The sequence below is a fragment of the Anguilla anguilla genome, chromosome 10 (genome assembly GCF_013347855.1).
Source record: "Anguilla anguilla isolate fAngAng1 chromosome 10, fAngAng1.pri, whole genome shotgun sequence".
Taxonomy (NCBI): domain Eukaryota; kingdom Metazoa; phylum Chordata; class Actinopteri; order Anguilliformes; family Anguillidae; genus Anguilla; species Anguilla anguilla.
Genome location: NC_049210.1, coordinates 5,255,720 through 5,270,326, shown reverse-complemented (window position 1 = coordinate 5,270,326; position 14,607 = coordinate 5,255,720). Strand labels below are relative to the sequence as shown.

Sequence of the window (14,607 nt, the reverse complement as noted above, 5' to 3'; positions counted from 1 at the left end):
AAATAAAAGACAATTCCTTATATCATCTTCTAGTCTATCAGAAGGAACATTTATATTATAAAAGTAACATTTCAAGTCAGTATAATCAAACAATAGCTATGATACACATTGCATATTTACATTTTTAGCGGTGCCTTCTGTGCAAGCCAGTCAGGCAATCTAGCTATTTTGTTTTTATTTTTTGTTCTTTGTAAAAAAATGTGTATGTAAACAGACTGAAACAAGTTTCAGCAGACGATCAAACTTATAAAACACAGGACGCGGAAAATACTCAAAACAGCCGGGCGTTATTTCTCTAACTGAATTAATCAGGACGACCACACAAACCGGAATGAACGTCAACAATCGCTCGTCTCCGTGATGACAGAACTGAAGGCAGTACACAACGAAATAAATGCCCGCGCACGAACCAAGCTGAGCTCATCGGAGACTCTCCCATGTTCTATATTTATACAGCACCCAGCGCTTCTGAGTCGCACAGACCCATCGCTTCACTAATGTGACAGTCAAGGGGAAGCGGGACTCTGACATACCTCGGGCAGACAAACCGAACACGTTCCGAAGAGGAAACTATTGGAGGGAGATAAATTGAACTTTTCCGTTTATTTTGTGAGTTGTCACTGGTGACGGTAAGGATTTTTAAATCCTCATCTTCTAGGGAAACAAACGGATTCTACAAATAAAACCAAGTGGTTTGAAATATAGTTACTGTTCTGTTAATATAGCTACAGAAGAGGGGTTTACTGCGTGCTTTTGATTTCGCATTATTTGTGCAGCGACTACCGGCCAGGTGAAGTCCTTCGATGCTGTAGGTCAGTAGCTCACCGTTGTGTAAACGCATTCCTTCTGTTCGTTTAAAATTCGAATTGAATTCGTTGAAATTTGAATTCGTTTAAAAGTTAACGTATTGATTAGAATTCGTTAAACCAAAATCTGCAGGGAAATACAATGGACTACGAAGTACGGGTATGATAAACTTAAATATTTTACAATTTTCTCTCAATATTTCTCCCACAGGAAACCGCTTTGCATAGCATATTAATACGCATTTTCTTTTTTTAAAGTGGCGATTGGGCTGTCTCACAAAGTATTAGAGCATGCACTTGTTGCCTCGATATAAAATATGGAGTTGCATGATGTATTTTTACAAAACAGGTATAATCTACTGGACAAAGGGACCTCGACATTCTCAATGGCAGTTCATATACTTTATCACCGGAGTATTATCAAATCAAAATGTATTTATATAGCGCATTTCACAAACAACTATCACAATACGCTTCACGGACAACCCTGGCCTATTATTATATGAAGGAGTAGGTGATGTTCTTTACATCCCGTAGGAACACTCCAGGTCTCGCATATCGACTTCAGGTAAACAACTTGATATAACAGTAACAATTCAAATGCCATTTTCGTTACGATCTGCGTTGATAGGCTAAATACATTACGTCCAAATTATTGAATGATTAACATAGAGTCGATACGTTGTCGTGCCTATTTTCTTTCTTTAGCAAACCGTCGCTGTAGCCTGTATGTGCAAGAGGACTCTGATATACTTCAAGACATCAGCTTCACAGAAAAATAAGGGAGATCAGATCATTTGAATCTTTTTATTTGTTCATTCCTTTGGATGCTTTCGCTAAATGTAAACATTTCATATTCATATTTGCGCTGACAAGATTTTCAGGTGAAGAGCGCAACTGGAAATAGCTACTTGAGTACACAGAGTGATGCACAGGTGTTCGTTAAACTTGGAGCCTTCGCGGTGGAGAGTTCCAGTGTTCCTATGGTAATATATCATGACCTATGTTTCGGAGCATACGGAGATAGACGTTAACGATTCATTTAATTACAAAGAGCAAAGCTCTACCCTTATGACAGATTGCACGTATTTACATTGTTGTTATATTTATTTGATAGACTCTCTTGTCGAGTGCGACACAATGTTATAAAATCACAATAATAAAGTAGGGGGGCATCGTAATTAAAACTCAAACAGCCATGTGCGGAACACTTCTCTAGGGCACACTGATTACCTAAAATACATTATTTTTCATATATAGAGGGGGAGACCGTTGCAGATTGCATTCGATTTACAATGCATTTATTGATTATTGCGTTGTCATGGTTCTGGCTGAATAAAAGAAATTAAATGCCATTGAAAAAGGAAATTCAAATGAATTACTGACTAATGCTGAATTACTGACTGACGCTCAGACGTGGGCGCTGGATAAATAGTCTTAATATCAAACGATTTCGCTCGTTTTTCATTTCGAATTAGTTTTATCCTACTGTTGAAATAGGGCTATTTGTTTTAATGTTCCCTCATGAGTGGTGATATTGATGAGGATGATTATGGCATATCGTCTCTGTAAAGATTGCAAATGACTAGGATGATAATTGTAGAATCACTATAATTAATTCAAGTGTAGAACGTTTTGCAGTAGCACTGAGATTAACTATATTTACGGATGTGCTTAGTTATGTTCCAATGCGGGTAATGATTACCACTGTGGGGACCTAGCCAAATAGGGTCATAACAGGGCAGCGGGGCAGAGGCGGAAGCCTGTATTAGGAACGAGACCATAGCAATGACGCAAAATTGTATGTTTCCAAAGTGTAAACTGTAGATGTTTGCCCAGCATTGCACGCGTCTTCTGAGCACGTTAAATTCCGAATGGCGAGCTGCGCGCACCGTTGTAGGCTATGTTGCACTCTTTCCCTTTTTAACTTCGATTTCGTCAGGATTATGCAAGCCCTGTCAAACGCACCCATATGCGCCTGGCAAGAACACCGCGAGCCACAAACCGACGAGAAGCCTCGTGTTAATGTGTAAATCATAATTTTCTCTGTTACAGTGCTTATCTTTCAGTTTAACTGTGATTAAATGCATATATTAAGAATAGCCTACAGCAAGCGAGTCACATCAAATTTACAAACTTGAAAATCATTACCACAGAAACTCAGGTGTGTACGTGAATAATAAAAGCACAACAAGGCAAAAAGCACACTTCTGCCTGAGAGCATAAACAAACTTAGTTGCGAGTAGGCTTCGATGTGGAAGCTACTATACACAACGTAGCCAGGAAAAAAAACATTATCATGAGTAATGTAAATGAAAAAGTTCTCTTGGTGTACATTTAACTTTAATCCAACACAATGTGCAACATAAAATAAGGGATAAATAAAAAATGACAACCCCATCAGAGATATATAGTGTAGTCTGCAAGTATTTTGCTGGTGACACAATTGTTGTTGTATTGTACTCCAGAAAATTAAACAATGAATATGAGAGTAAGTGCCAACTGCCATCTTTAATTTAAGAGTATTTACATACGTATCCAGGCAGTGATCCATGTAGGAATTGCAGCTCATTTTATACATACCACCCCCCCCCCACCTCCAATTGGTCAATTGGCTGGTCAGCTGTTTCTTGACCAGCTGTGTGTGGTTACATCATTAATGCATGCGCAAGAAGGATAACAAAGGGTCTACTTAAAATCATATTCATCACCCTGGGAATGCATATACAACTTCCCACAGCAGGTTATTCTACAGTGAAGGAAAAATATATCAACCCCCCTTCGAGACATGTGTTTTAGGAGATCTGGTAAAGTGGCTATTCTTCATTTTCCAGTTTTGTTGGGTTGGAGACATCTGTGGTGACAAAAGTTAGTTTTCGTAGGCCAGATACCCAGTTCCATTCAAAACCAAACTATTACTAGGAGCACATCAAGTTCTCATTGTTCTTAGATAATCCAGCAGTAGCGTATTTTGAAAAAAGACTGCTACCTAGAGACAACTGACAATGTCCTCTGATACGGTAATATTGGACAACATATCACACCTAATTTTAAAGACGCTTTTTGGATTTTTGCCACTTGCTTTTTCGTATTCCAAATTTAAGTTCCTGTGAATGCATCATTGCCTTGGCCGGAATATTTCACCCTACACCACCCGTAGAAAACAGTACTGTAAATACAGAAGCAATTAATGAACATAAAACACAGTGAATCGATATTGCTGCAAAAATGCCATCGTGAGAAGTTATCAAATATGTAATGTTTTTTTTATATGAAAAAAATTACGGATTGACTCACTGAACGCAACGTTATGTATTATGTATAGTTCACTGTTGTGCATTTGTACGTTGCGGTAAAGAATCAGATTTATGTGCACAAAGAAAAGCGTGCTCACTGTACCTACTGCGAATTGTCTTTCTTTCTGATTACAGGGTATGCCAATCTGAACAGAGCTGAAAAAAAGATAAACATGTGGCAAAGGAAGCCTCTCATCTAATCACATACTAAGCTGACAACTCTCGATCACGCTCCTGAATTGCCCAGACTCCCCCCTCCCCCAGCGACTGCCCCCCCCCCCCCCCCCTCGCCATGCAGGAATCCGAGCCCAGCGTCTACCAGCTGCAGCCCAACATCATCTCGGTGCGGCTGTTCAAGCGGAAGGTCGGGGGGCTGGGCTTCCTGGTGAAGCAGAGGGTGAGCAAGCCGCCCGTCATCGTGTCCGACCTGATCCGGGGCGGGGCCGCCGAGGAGTGCGGCCTGGTGCAGGTGGGCGACATCGTCCTGGCCGTCAACAGCAAGCCCCTGGTGGACCTGAGCTACGAGCGGGCGCTGGAGACGCTGAAGAACGTCTCGCCCGAGAGCCACGCCGTGCTCATCCTCCGCGGGCCCGAGGGCTTCACCACCCACCTGGAGACCACCTTCACCGGGGACGGCAGGCAGAAGACGGTGAGGGTGACCCGGCCCCTCTACCCCCTCTCGGTCTCCAAGTCCTTCGACTGCTCGCCCTCCGGCCTGCCGGCGACGGGCAAGGAGCAGCTGAGGGCCATCGAGAACCTCTCGCCGGCCCTGGAGCAGCAGAGGCCGCTCATCCAGATCAACAGCGTGGTGTCGTCGCTCATCGCCCAGGAGCCGCTCGACGCCGACTGCCACGCCCTGCTCAACGGCGTGGAGGAGAACAACGACCTGCTGCGCGAGATCGAGCCCGTGCTCAAGCTCCTGAAGACCGGCAAGCGGGACATCAACGGCGAGAACCAGAAGGCGGTGGAGAGGAGGGATGCTGAGGTCCAGGTTGAATGGTAAGGTAGTTTTCTTCCTTTCCGCAAACAAACGTGTCTTGGTGTGCAGCAGGTCTTTTTAACTGGTAGCCCATAGATATACTCTTGGCCCGTTGATCATTAAGAAGAGAAGAAACACATTAATGAGATGCAACAAAAATGACCCATGCTTGCACTCTGTCAGCATACTGTATGTATATTTTAAGAAGGCACCTACTTTGATTGTGCACATGTACATCTTATTCGTACATTGATTCGTAAAGTTATACATAGTCTGTGCAAAACATTTGTCCCACATTACACCATATTTTAAAACGAATCCAGCCCCAGGAAGAAGTAGTTGAAGAACAGTGGTGTCCAGGCTGTCCCTTCTGAAATATTTCACAAGGCCTGATTAGTAGTTGTCTATGTCTTATACATTTTGAGTGGGAAAAGTTGGCACGGTGACAGTAATGTCGGCCAACGCTGGAGACAACTCTTAATTTTTGCCGTCAAATATGTTTAAAATATCTCAAAAACAGAACATTTCTTGTTCGGTGTCAACGAGGAATTAGCATTTAAGAAGTGCTCTGACAAGCAAATGAGCACCTATCCAACGATCCTGAGGCTTGTCATGGATCATTCAAAAGCTGGGGAGTTCATCTCCCTTGAGCTTGAAAACACTTTTTCCCAAGTCCTGGTCTCGTACACGTTTTGTTACACGTGCCAAAAGTTTTTTTACAAAGGTCAAATGTCCCATTTTGACAGGGCTGTCACACACTGGTTTTGAGAATGGCAACTGATGAACTTGACCACAAACGCTGCCGTGCTCAGTCTTGCAGCATTTCAGGGAAGCCGGTTCAGTTCTCAGATGAATCACACCACATGAACTCGAGCAGCAGAGGGCTGTTTTTAAACTTTGGTCAAAACATTTATTTAATCTTTTTCTGCCGGTCGCCCAATAGCCGCTTCGCAGCATTTGATTACCCGATAACTCGAGCGGAGGGAGGAAATCAGTTTTTTTTTTTTTGCGCGTATTAGCTACGAGATCGGCGAAGCCTACCGACGTCGCTGTGCCATTAGAGGATTCCGAGCGGTGACTCATTACTTCCCGTGAAAGGATACGTCCCATCCGCTTTATGGATTGCCCCACTCAGAACATTGCAGAGATAAAGCAATCTTTTGATAAATGTGGTTCATGTAATATGTAATAAATGGGCTTTAAAAAAAAAAAAAAAAAAAAGGCAGCATCAATTTATCCAACTGGTGGAAAAATACGCTCTGACATTTGAGAAGCAGGAGCCAGTTAGGTAACTTAATTTACCTGTTCGGCTCTGCCATGTATTTATGACGAAAGGGTTTTTAAAAAATATTTTTATTTAATGTCCAGAACTAACGGATGATTAAAACGGATCTGGGAAATAAATTGGAAGTATGTCTGGGGTTGAGTGCAATCTGCACTTTCTCTTTAATTCCCTCCTCCGCTGATCTCTTGAGTTTGCCGGAATGTTCCGGGTGGTAAAGTGGAAGAATAGGAGACCATTTATGACCCATCGGAGCCAATTTTTTTTTTCTAGGGAGAGAAACACGGCAGAACATCGCACTTCATCTGCGATGCAGACATTTATTAATACGGTGGCGGAAAATTTGATTTTATTCATAACGCCAAGATACGCAATGCTAGGCTCCGCGAACACGGCGAATGCATTTACCGAGGCTCTGCAGCTGCTGAAGAGGGGCCATACGCGCGCGCGCGCTGTGCATTGTTTAAGATTTGGGTGACTGCCTGCAGTGCTTCACAGTCGGCACGGATGCACTCATGAGAAAAAGAGAGAGAGAGAGAGAGAGAGAGAAACCGCGCGTGTGTGTGTGGGAGTCGCAAGTGCAAAATAACAAACATCATATCGTTCAGTGATGAGTTTGTTGTATTTATTCACAGTTCATGATGTGTGGTTTCGGAGAATGGCGTGACAAATCCCAGTCTCTCTCTCTCTGTGTGCTTTTCCTTCCGAATGCCATCAGTGAATGAACATTTGGTTAATTGGTTTCAAGCAGCATTATACTCAATTTGCCTGACAAAATTTGTGTCCATCCCTTTGACAGAAAAAGCTTAGATTTTTGTTACTTTACATATTACCTATTTATACTGTAAATCGTTCCAGTGCTCAAGGTGACAGCAGGATCCAAGATTTGAACATGCAAATTCCTGGTCCTCAAACTGGTTTTCGGTGCACTACTCCGTGTGCTGCTGTTTTTACTGTTGTGTAGATAGTTACTTATTTTGCAGTTGCTATTTTTCCCCCCCACTATCACATACATAGTAAATGAGTCACAATCTATCCCATGGTGCATTGCTGCTCCACATGGCCTGTTTAATCCTCGAGTGATTGGGGCATAGCCACATCATACAAAACAACTCACTTTGTTCCGAAACAGGAGGGAGTAATATACTTTCTTGCCGGAACAGCTTGCCCTTGGGGCTAAAAAATAAAAGAATGGCCATCAGAGCAGAATTGTGGGGTTTCTGTGCTGTTCTGCTCATCGGCGCTTTGTTTGACTTTCAGCGACCTGGGCGTGGGAAGCAGCAAGTCCCCGCAGCTGGTCTCCGATAACGACAGAGTGTTCGACGACCTCTGGAGGAGGGACAACATGCCGACCGTGCTCAACAACCCGTACTCCGAGGCCGAGAAGGTAGCGTAGTGTCCGTGTCCGTGTCCCCCCCCCCCCCCGCATGAGCGTGCCAGCGGCGTACGATTGGCATGCGATCGGCGCACGTTTGCCATGCGCTTCTTAACACGAATGTTACGGCTGCTTTTTTTGCGCACGCCCTGCCCCCTTTGCACGAGCGCGCTGCTATGTTCATCGGGCCTAGGGGGCGGGGGCGGGGGCGTGGGGGCAGAGGTTGGGGGTGCGGGGGAGCGGGGGCGGAGGTGGGGGGTTGCACGAGAGCGCGATGGCTTCGGGGCGGGAGCGGCGCGTTGGAGAACTCTTTTCGCGGTTTCGACGCGGCACGACGCACCGCCGCCTGCCAGGCGCTGGCACGCTGGTTTGGGTGCCTGAAAGGAGCCGGATGGGGCGGATGGGGGGGGGTGTGGGGGGGGGGGGGGGGGGGGGGGGAGAGGACCCAGGAAGGGGGTGGGGGGGGGGGGGGGGGGCGCTGGATGAATGGGACGCGCAGCTGTGGCCGCGGGGTTCGTCGTCTCGTTGCCACGCCTCTTCGGATTACTTCCCGCTGAACACCTGGGGAGATGAGCGGATCGCTTCGGCGTAGCCGGGGGTGGTCAGAGGCCTCTGCTAGGTGAAGGGCTGCTTTTGTTTCAGGCTCGGCGAAGATGGATCTCTGCTCGTCGGCGTTATGTCTTCGACTGAAAGCCGTCCATGAGTGGGGAACATTGGCTTCGGATGCTGACCGTTTAACGCGAACGCGATGGCGACCTTTCAAAGATCGTCCTTTAAACCCGCCGCTATATATCTAACCATAAAAGTGAAGGATGAACTAGATGTGGTTATCTCAGGATGAATTTCACACTTTGAGCTGTCCATGCCCTCCAGGGATGTTACCGGTGGCACTCTATGCGCTGGTGGCCAGTGGTACTGCTGCTTTTTTAGTCTTCCCCTCTAATCAGAGATTGCCCAGTGAGTGGAATATCTGGCCAATTAGTAACATTAACCAACCAATTAACTATCAGGTAGAAGAGAAAGCCAGCAGTACTGATTTTAGAATCCTTGGTATATGGTGTAACTACATTGCAACACATGGTTGAATGAGTGCCTGCAGTACAGGATTGTGGGAGTTGTAGTATTGACACAGTCGTTATCGCTTGGCCATTTTGAAATCCCACCTACAATCCTGAATTTGTGCAGCTGTGTATGAGCACAGCTCATACTGCGCAGCTCTCTAGTCATCGTTTCAGTGCTATGTCACGCTTTTCCATATTGTGATCTAAAAAATGGCTCCAAGGATTTTAAAAAGGCTAAATGATAAGCATTATGACACTACATGTGTTATGTCATTGGCAGTACGTTTGGTATAAGCTGAGTATATTCATATATGCTCATGACGGTGTTTATGATGTATTATATAGCGCTTATGTAAGTGCTATGCTACATTAGACGCACCTCAGATAATGTACGATGTCTCTTTTATTCTTTCAGCAGGAGAGCTATTTTACACGACTCTCAGGCAAACTTCAGAATCAGAATCCCTGTGGAGAAGATCGTTAGTTTCCCTTTTCCTCCCATGAAGACAATTTTCTGCACTCTGTGCTCCAGTATGTTGTTTTTTTTGTTGTTTTTTTTTTTTGAAAGGAAAGGAAATAATGGGGAGCAGGAGTTTTTCAGGAGCTGATTATAGATTATGATTTCAAGTCAACAGAAGAGAAAATAAAATGCCCGCGTAAAACAAGCCGAAGGCAGATTTCGACTTTGAGAGCGTTTATGTAACTGCGTTTGTCTGCAGTGGAGTACCAGAACATGCCCTTAGTCTTTCCCATTTAATGATTAAATTGAAGTTGTATTTTTTTATTTATTTCACAACACTTTTCTTCCTCATTTCCACAGACAACCTTGTGGTTTTTTTTTGTTTACTGTAAAAGCATTGACAAACTCACATTTAAAATTCAGTTGTTATAAACCTGGGGACCTTAAAGCTGGAGGTTAATGTGGCTCGTTGTTCCAGTAAACTGGGACGTATTGACGAGAATCTTCTCAGTGAAATCGTTTTTAACTATCTGTGCAGAAGATGCCCCTTGTCTGCCTATAGCTTAGGCCTGCGTTAGTGGTGCAGAGAAGAGGTGACAGAAATGTCCTGCCTGTTAATGCAGTGCAGGCTCTTTCTTCATCTCCGAAAATCCCATCAGCTCCTCTCCGACGGGACACTCCATGCGGACGAGTCGCTGTCAGCTCAAATTTCTGCATCATCACGTAGAATAAATCACCAAATTAGAGCATGTTCGCCATCACACCTCCTTTGTCTCCCATCATCTCTCTCACTCTCTCTTTCTCTCTCTCTCTCTGTCTCTCTCTCTCTTTCTCTCTCCTTCCTCTCAACCTGCTGCATGTTAATTCCCCACATCTGGTTTCTTGCAGTCATCTCCGCTTCGATAATCAGTCATTGTTCTTACCGAGAAACCTCTCTCTTTTTTTTTTTTTTTTTTTTTTGCAGCTCCGCCACCTGCTGCTTTTGAAACGGTGCAAACTTGTGCGCCAACGTGGGTAAATCTGCGTGTGGGTGGGGGAGGGGGGGGGGGGGGGGGCGGGGGGCAGTGTGACGCTAAATCAATCAGTGGGAAGCCTGCTTTTCTCTTCTGAGGCGAGGGTCGTCGATGAAGCCAGCGTTCTTTGTCCTCGCGTTCATTTCTCCCGTGTTTAGAGCAGCCATTAGGGTTCTCTCTGGCCATTGCGTGCTTTCCATGGAGGTCAGGATAGGGGTTGGGGGGGGGGGGGGGGGGGGTTATTGATTTCCTTTTGATGTGTGGATCATGGTAGTCCAGGTTTCTCAGGAGTAGCTTCAGCACAACCCCCCCCCCGTGAAGATAATGAACTGTAGGGATAAATGACTGATGTTCATCAGCCAATGGAAGCATGTGCCCAAACCATGCCGGGCCAAAACTGTTTATGGAAGTTGAACATTAGGGGTTGCGCTCTCCCCATTGTGCTCCTCGTTTTGGATGCAGGTGCTTTGGGTGAGGAAATGACCTCCCCTCTGGTCAACGCTGGCCTGCTCCAATGTGCGAGCCTGTTTTTCGCGGCTTCAACGGAGCATGTCATTTCTTTGCGAACGCTGGCGAGGGCTAATTCGATGACGCGGTCACGCCGTCGTTGTTGTTATTTTTCACCGCGTTCCACCTTTAGCCGCAGCCCCAAGAGAGGACGTCCCCCACGAAGGACGCGCAGAGCGGCAGCCCGTCCAAGTGCCCGCGCTTCATGAAGGTGAAGAACTGGGAGACGAACACCACCCACAGCGACACGCTGCATCACAGCTCCAGCAAGGTGCGTCCCGCCCTTCTGTCTGCTACTGCAATGGTTCCCAAACTGGGGTTGGGTGGGGTTGGGTGGGGTGCGGAGAGACAACGGGGAGGAGTGCTGAAGGGTTGAAGAAAAAAGGCACAGCGCATGGTGTGTGTGTGTGTGTGTGTGTGTGTGTGTAGGGGGGTCTTATTTAATGTCCAATTACCACAGAGGGGCCACAACAAAAATAGTTTGGGAAGCACTGAGCTTGCGGCTTCCTTTCTCCTTCGTCCAGTGCCAAACACGAACAAATTGGGATTAAAGTTTGAAGGCTGGTACCTTTGCGAGTTACGGCCTGGTGATGCTTTTTTGTATCTGCGTAATTAAGAAAGCTGTGATGTGTTATACATCACAGGTTAAGCCAGAGCACGATATCCTGGCGAAAAACAGATGCTTGGCACAAATACCCGGGGCCTGATGGGAAGGCTCATCAGACGAAGCGGAAAACGATTCTTTTTGTTTTATTTTTAACTCTGTTTAACACCATTTCTCCTCTGAATCCATGTGGAAGATGGAGTCTGCGCACGTAATTTACTTTGAGACAAAAACATGACTCTCAGTTGAGGCGTGGGATGGGGGGGTTGGGGGTGGGCAGCATGGGGTGGGGGGGGGGGCAATGGGGTGGGTTGTGAACAGTTCATTAATTTGAGTGGGTGGTGTCATATGACGAGGTGCCCCACTTTGTCGAGCATTGTCGAGTTACCGATGAATCTCCACTTTTGGCTCCATTTGTTTCTAAACTAGTTAGCGCATTAATGGCTACCCAAAGTGACAGTGCACTTCGAATCTAATTGCATTACACCGACCATATGAAGTCGCTTTAGGCTACGACTGCAAATTTCCTCTCCGCTCTTCTGAACTCGGTCCAAGGCGGCCACTTTCTGACTCAACAGGAAGGACAACTTATTCATCACCCCATACACCACCGCGACATCGTTTTAATGTTAACGCAAGGGGAATGATAAATGGCTGGGTGTGTTAGCGCATTTGGGTCAGGCGCTCTTGCGCGCGAGTGATTGCCAATTTTCACCAAAAGATGCTGAGACGCTTAATGATGTGTCCCCCTGGCTCCGGAAGCGGGACGCAATTCGAGGTTTTCCTTTTGCGCCAACCGAGTGGAAATGTGTTTGTGGCTGATTGATGATTGGTGATCGGACGGCCGTCGCTCGCGACGAACCCTCGTGTCTCTGTCCTCCCATCCCCCCCCCCCCCATTCCCCCCCCCCCCCCCCCCGCCCCCTGACTCCGTAGGTTCCGATCTGCGCGGAGCGCGTCTGCATCGGGTCCATAATGATACCAAACAGCAACAGCCGCAAACCGGACGAGGTCCGGACCAAAGAGGAGCTCCTTCCCCTGGCGACCGATTTCTTCGACCAGTACTACACCTCCATCAAAAGGCAAGTGGGGCTCCCTGACTTGGACGGCTGACTGAGTGTCTTACGTCAGTGGCCCTACTGTACGTCGCATTCCAGTACTGCCATTTCTCTCTGCGTGTGCACTCACGACACGGAAAAAAAACCAAATGCATGTGTTTGTGGTTCAAGGACAGCCGTGTGCCTGCAGAGGGAGGTAGTACCCGGAACACAGGACGTGCAAGAGTGAGCCGACACCCTGAAAAGCATAAAGTTACAGCCGATAAAGTTATACATACAAAAACCAAATACAGCAGGTTAAGCTAGAAACAGCTAGAAAGTTTGCTGGAACCGACCAAAAAGACTTATGAACTCGTATTTGAGAATCAGAGGGAGGGAGGGAGGGATTCGTTGAGGGATTGGGTGGGAGCTGATCCGGAATGCCTCGTTCCCCTCTCTCCCGCCGTCTGGCCTCCTCCCCCGCGGGGCTAGGTTCGGCTCCAAGGCCCACACCGACAGGCTGGAGGAGGTCACCAAGGAGATCGAGGCCACCGGGAGCTACCAGCTGAAGGACACCGAGCTGATTTACGGCGCCAAGCACGCGTGGAGGAACGCCGCCCGCTGCGTCGGCAGGATTCAGTGGTCCAAGCTCCAGGTCCGGACCCTTTACATGACATTACATCACATTACATGACATTACATTACAGGGGCTTAGCAGACACTCTTATCCAGGGCGACTTCCAGAGCTTTTTACACAGCATTCACATTGCATCCGTTCATACAGCCGGATATATACTGAAGCAATGCTGGTTAAGTACCTCGCTCAAGGGTACAACGGCAGTGCCCTACCTGGGAATTGAACCTTTAGTTTAGCTCTTTACCAAAAATATATACTGCCAATATCTGAAAGTGAAATATTATAAATTTATATATTTCCTCTGTAGTGTCACAATATATTTTCTCATCCTAATAGTATGTTTTATTTCAATATTTCGGCAGTATTTTCCATTTTGGTGAAAGATGCTATCACTCTAATGTATTTCCCTGTTTCGTGCTGTGGTTTTTATACCCTCTAAACATTTGTGTCATACGGTCCAGTATTAAGCTGGTATATTCTAACGGCAAAATTATTCCTGTATATGTCGAGGAGATGAATCTCTGCCATGACAGTTTTCACGGTTCTGTATCGTGTGCAGGTGTTTGACGCCAGAGACTGCACCACAGCTCACGGGATGTTTAATTACATCTGCAATCACATCAAGTACGCCACCAACAAAGGCAACCTAAGGTCAGCCCCCCCGGCGCCCTTCCCCTTCGGAAGGTCCGCACGTTCACCTGCCAATAAGACTCTTTTTTGTTCGTTTCAATTAGCAGACTGTTGCCATTGCACCAGGAAGGCCTAATTATACTTGACAGCTATCCTGTTGTGCTGTATAATTAATGACACTGCAGTCTGTTCCTCCTGTCTGTCGTAAGACATTGTTAAGACGGAGGATGCTAGTTGTCTCAGGAGCTAGGTGACGCTTTACCTCAAAGTGGCAAAAATAAAAGGATTTTGTAGATGCTGATAATGGAGTGTGTTACTGTTGTGCTTTCATCTCTTGGTCTCCGTGTGCTTTACATTGAAGCGGGGAAACTCTCTTGCCACCAAAGTGGAGCACACAGTTGGGTGATTAATGGCGGCCATTTTGTGTCAGAACACTCACCATACATCAGCTGAGGTGGAGCGGGAGAGAGTTATTGAGACAGTATAAAATGGGGGCATGATTAGGTGGCTGAAGCTGAGAGAATCAGGTTGGGAATTTTGCCAGGACCCAAGTGACAGCCACAACTCCAGGCAATAAGTGACACTAGAATTTTAAACACCAACCTGAGCCAGGACCTCAGTTTAACATCTCATCCAGAAGGCATCTCCTAGAGCACAGTATCCTGCTGCACTGGGGTACTGAGGTTTATTTGGTCCAGTGGAAAGACTGCCACCTACTGGCCCGAAGGGACGTTGAGCTCCTTTTGTGTGCCGTCTGTCTCACAAAGCTCTGAGCTCTCTGAAGCTCTGATTGGCTCTCAGCCGTTGGGCGGCGAGACGACAGTTCGACGTGATCCTCTTGTCCAAACGTGCCTTTTGTCTAGTGTATAGGGAAATCTGAAAATATATTATAACACCCATGACACACTGGGTGCATCTTTC

The 14,607-nt window shown here is 46.3% G+C and overlaps 1 protein-coding gene across 5 annotated transcripts in view; it reads left to right on the top strand.

Annotated features, from left to right (window-relative positions):
* The first annotated feature begins 334 nt into the window (after positions 1-334).
* nos1 (nitric oxide synthase 1 (neuronal)) overlaps positions 335-14,607 on the top strand; it is a 34,161-nt gene continuing 19,888 nt past the window's right edge. The window contains exons 1-8 of one of the 5 annotated variants that reach the window (XM_035379525.1): positions 335-609; positions 4,238-5,101; positions 7,624-7,750; positions 10,913-11,050; positions 12,319-12,464; positions 12,612-12,665; positions 12,912-13,074; positions 13,616-13,707. In XM_035379525.1, coding sequence (XP_035235416.1) covers positions 4,395-5,101; positions 7,624-7,750; positions 10,913-11,050; positions 12,319-12,464; positions 12,612-12,665; positions 12,912-13,074; positions 13,616-13,707 — 1,427 coding nt within the window. In that variant the 5' untranslated portion in view covers positions 335-609; positions 4,238-4,394. Of the gene's footprint in view, positions 630-658; positions 813-4,237; positions 5,102-7,623; positions 7,751-10,912; positions 11,051-12,318; positions 12,465-12,611; positions 12,666-12,911; positions 13,075-13,615; positions 13,708-14,607 lie in introns of those variants that run through there. The other 4 variants (XM_035379523.1, XM_035379526.1, XM_035379528.1 and 1 more) reach the window with 4 other exon arrangements.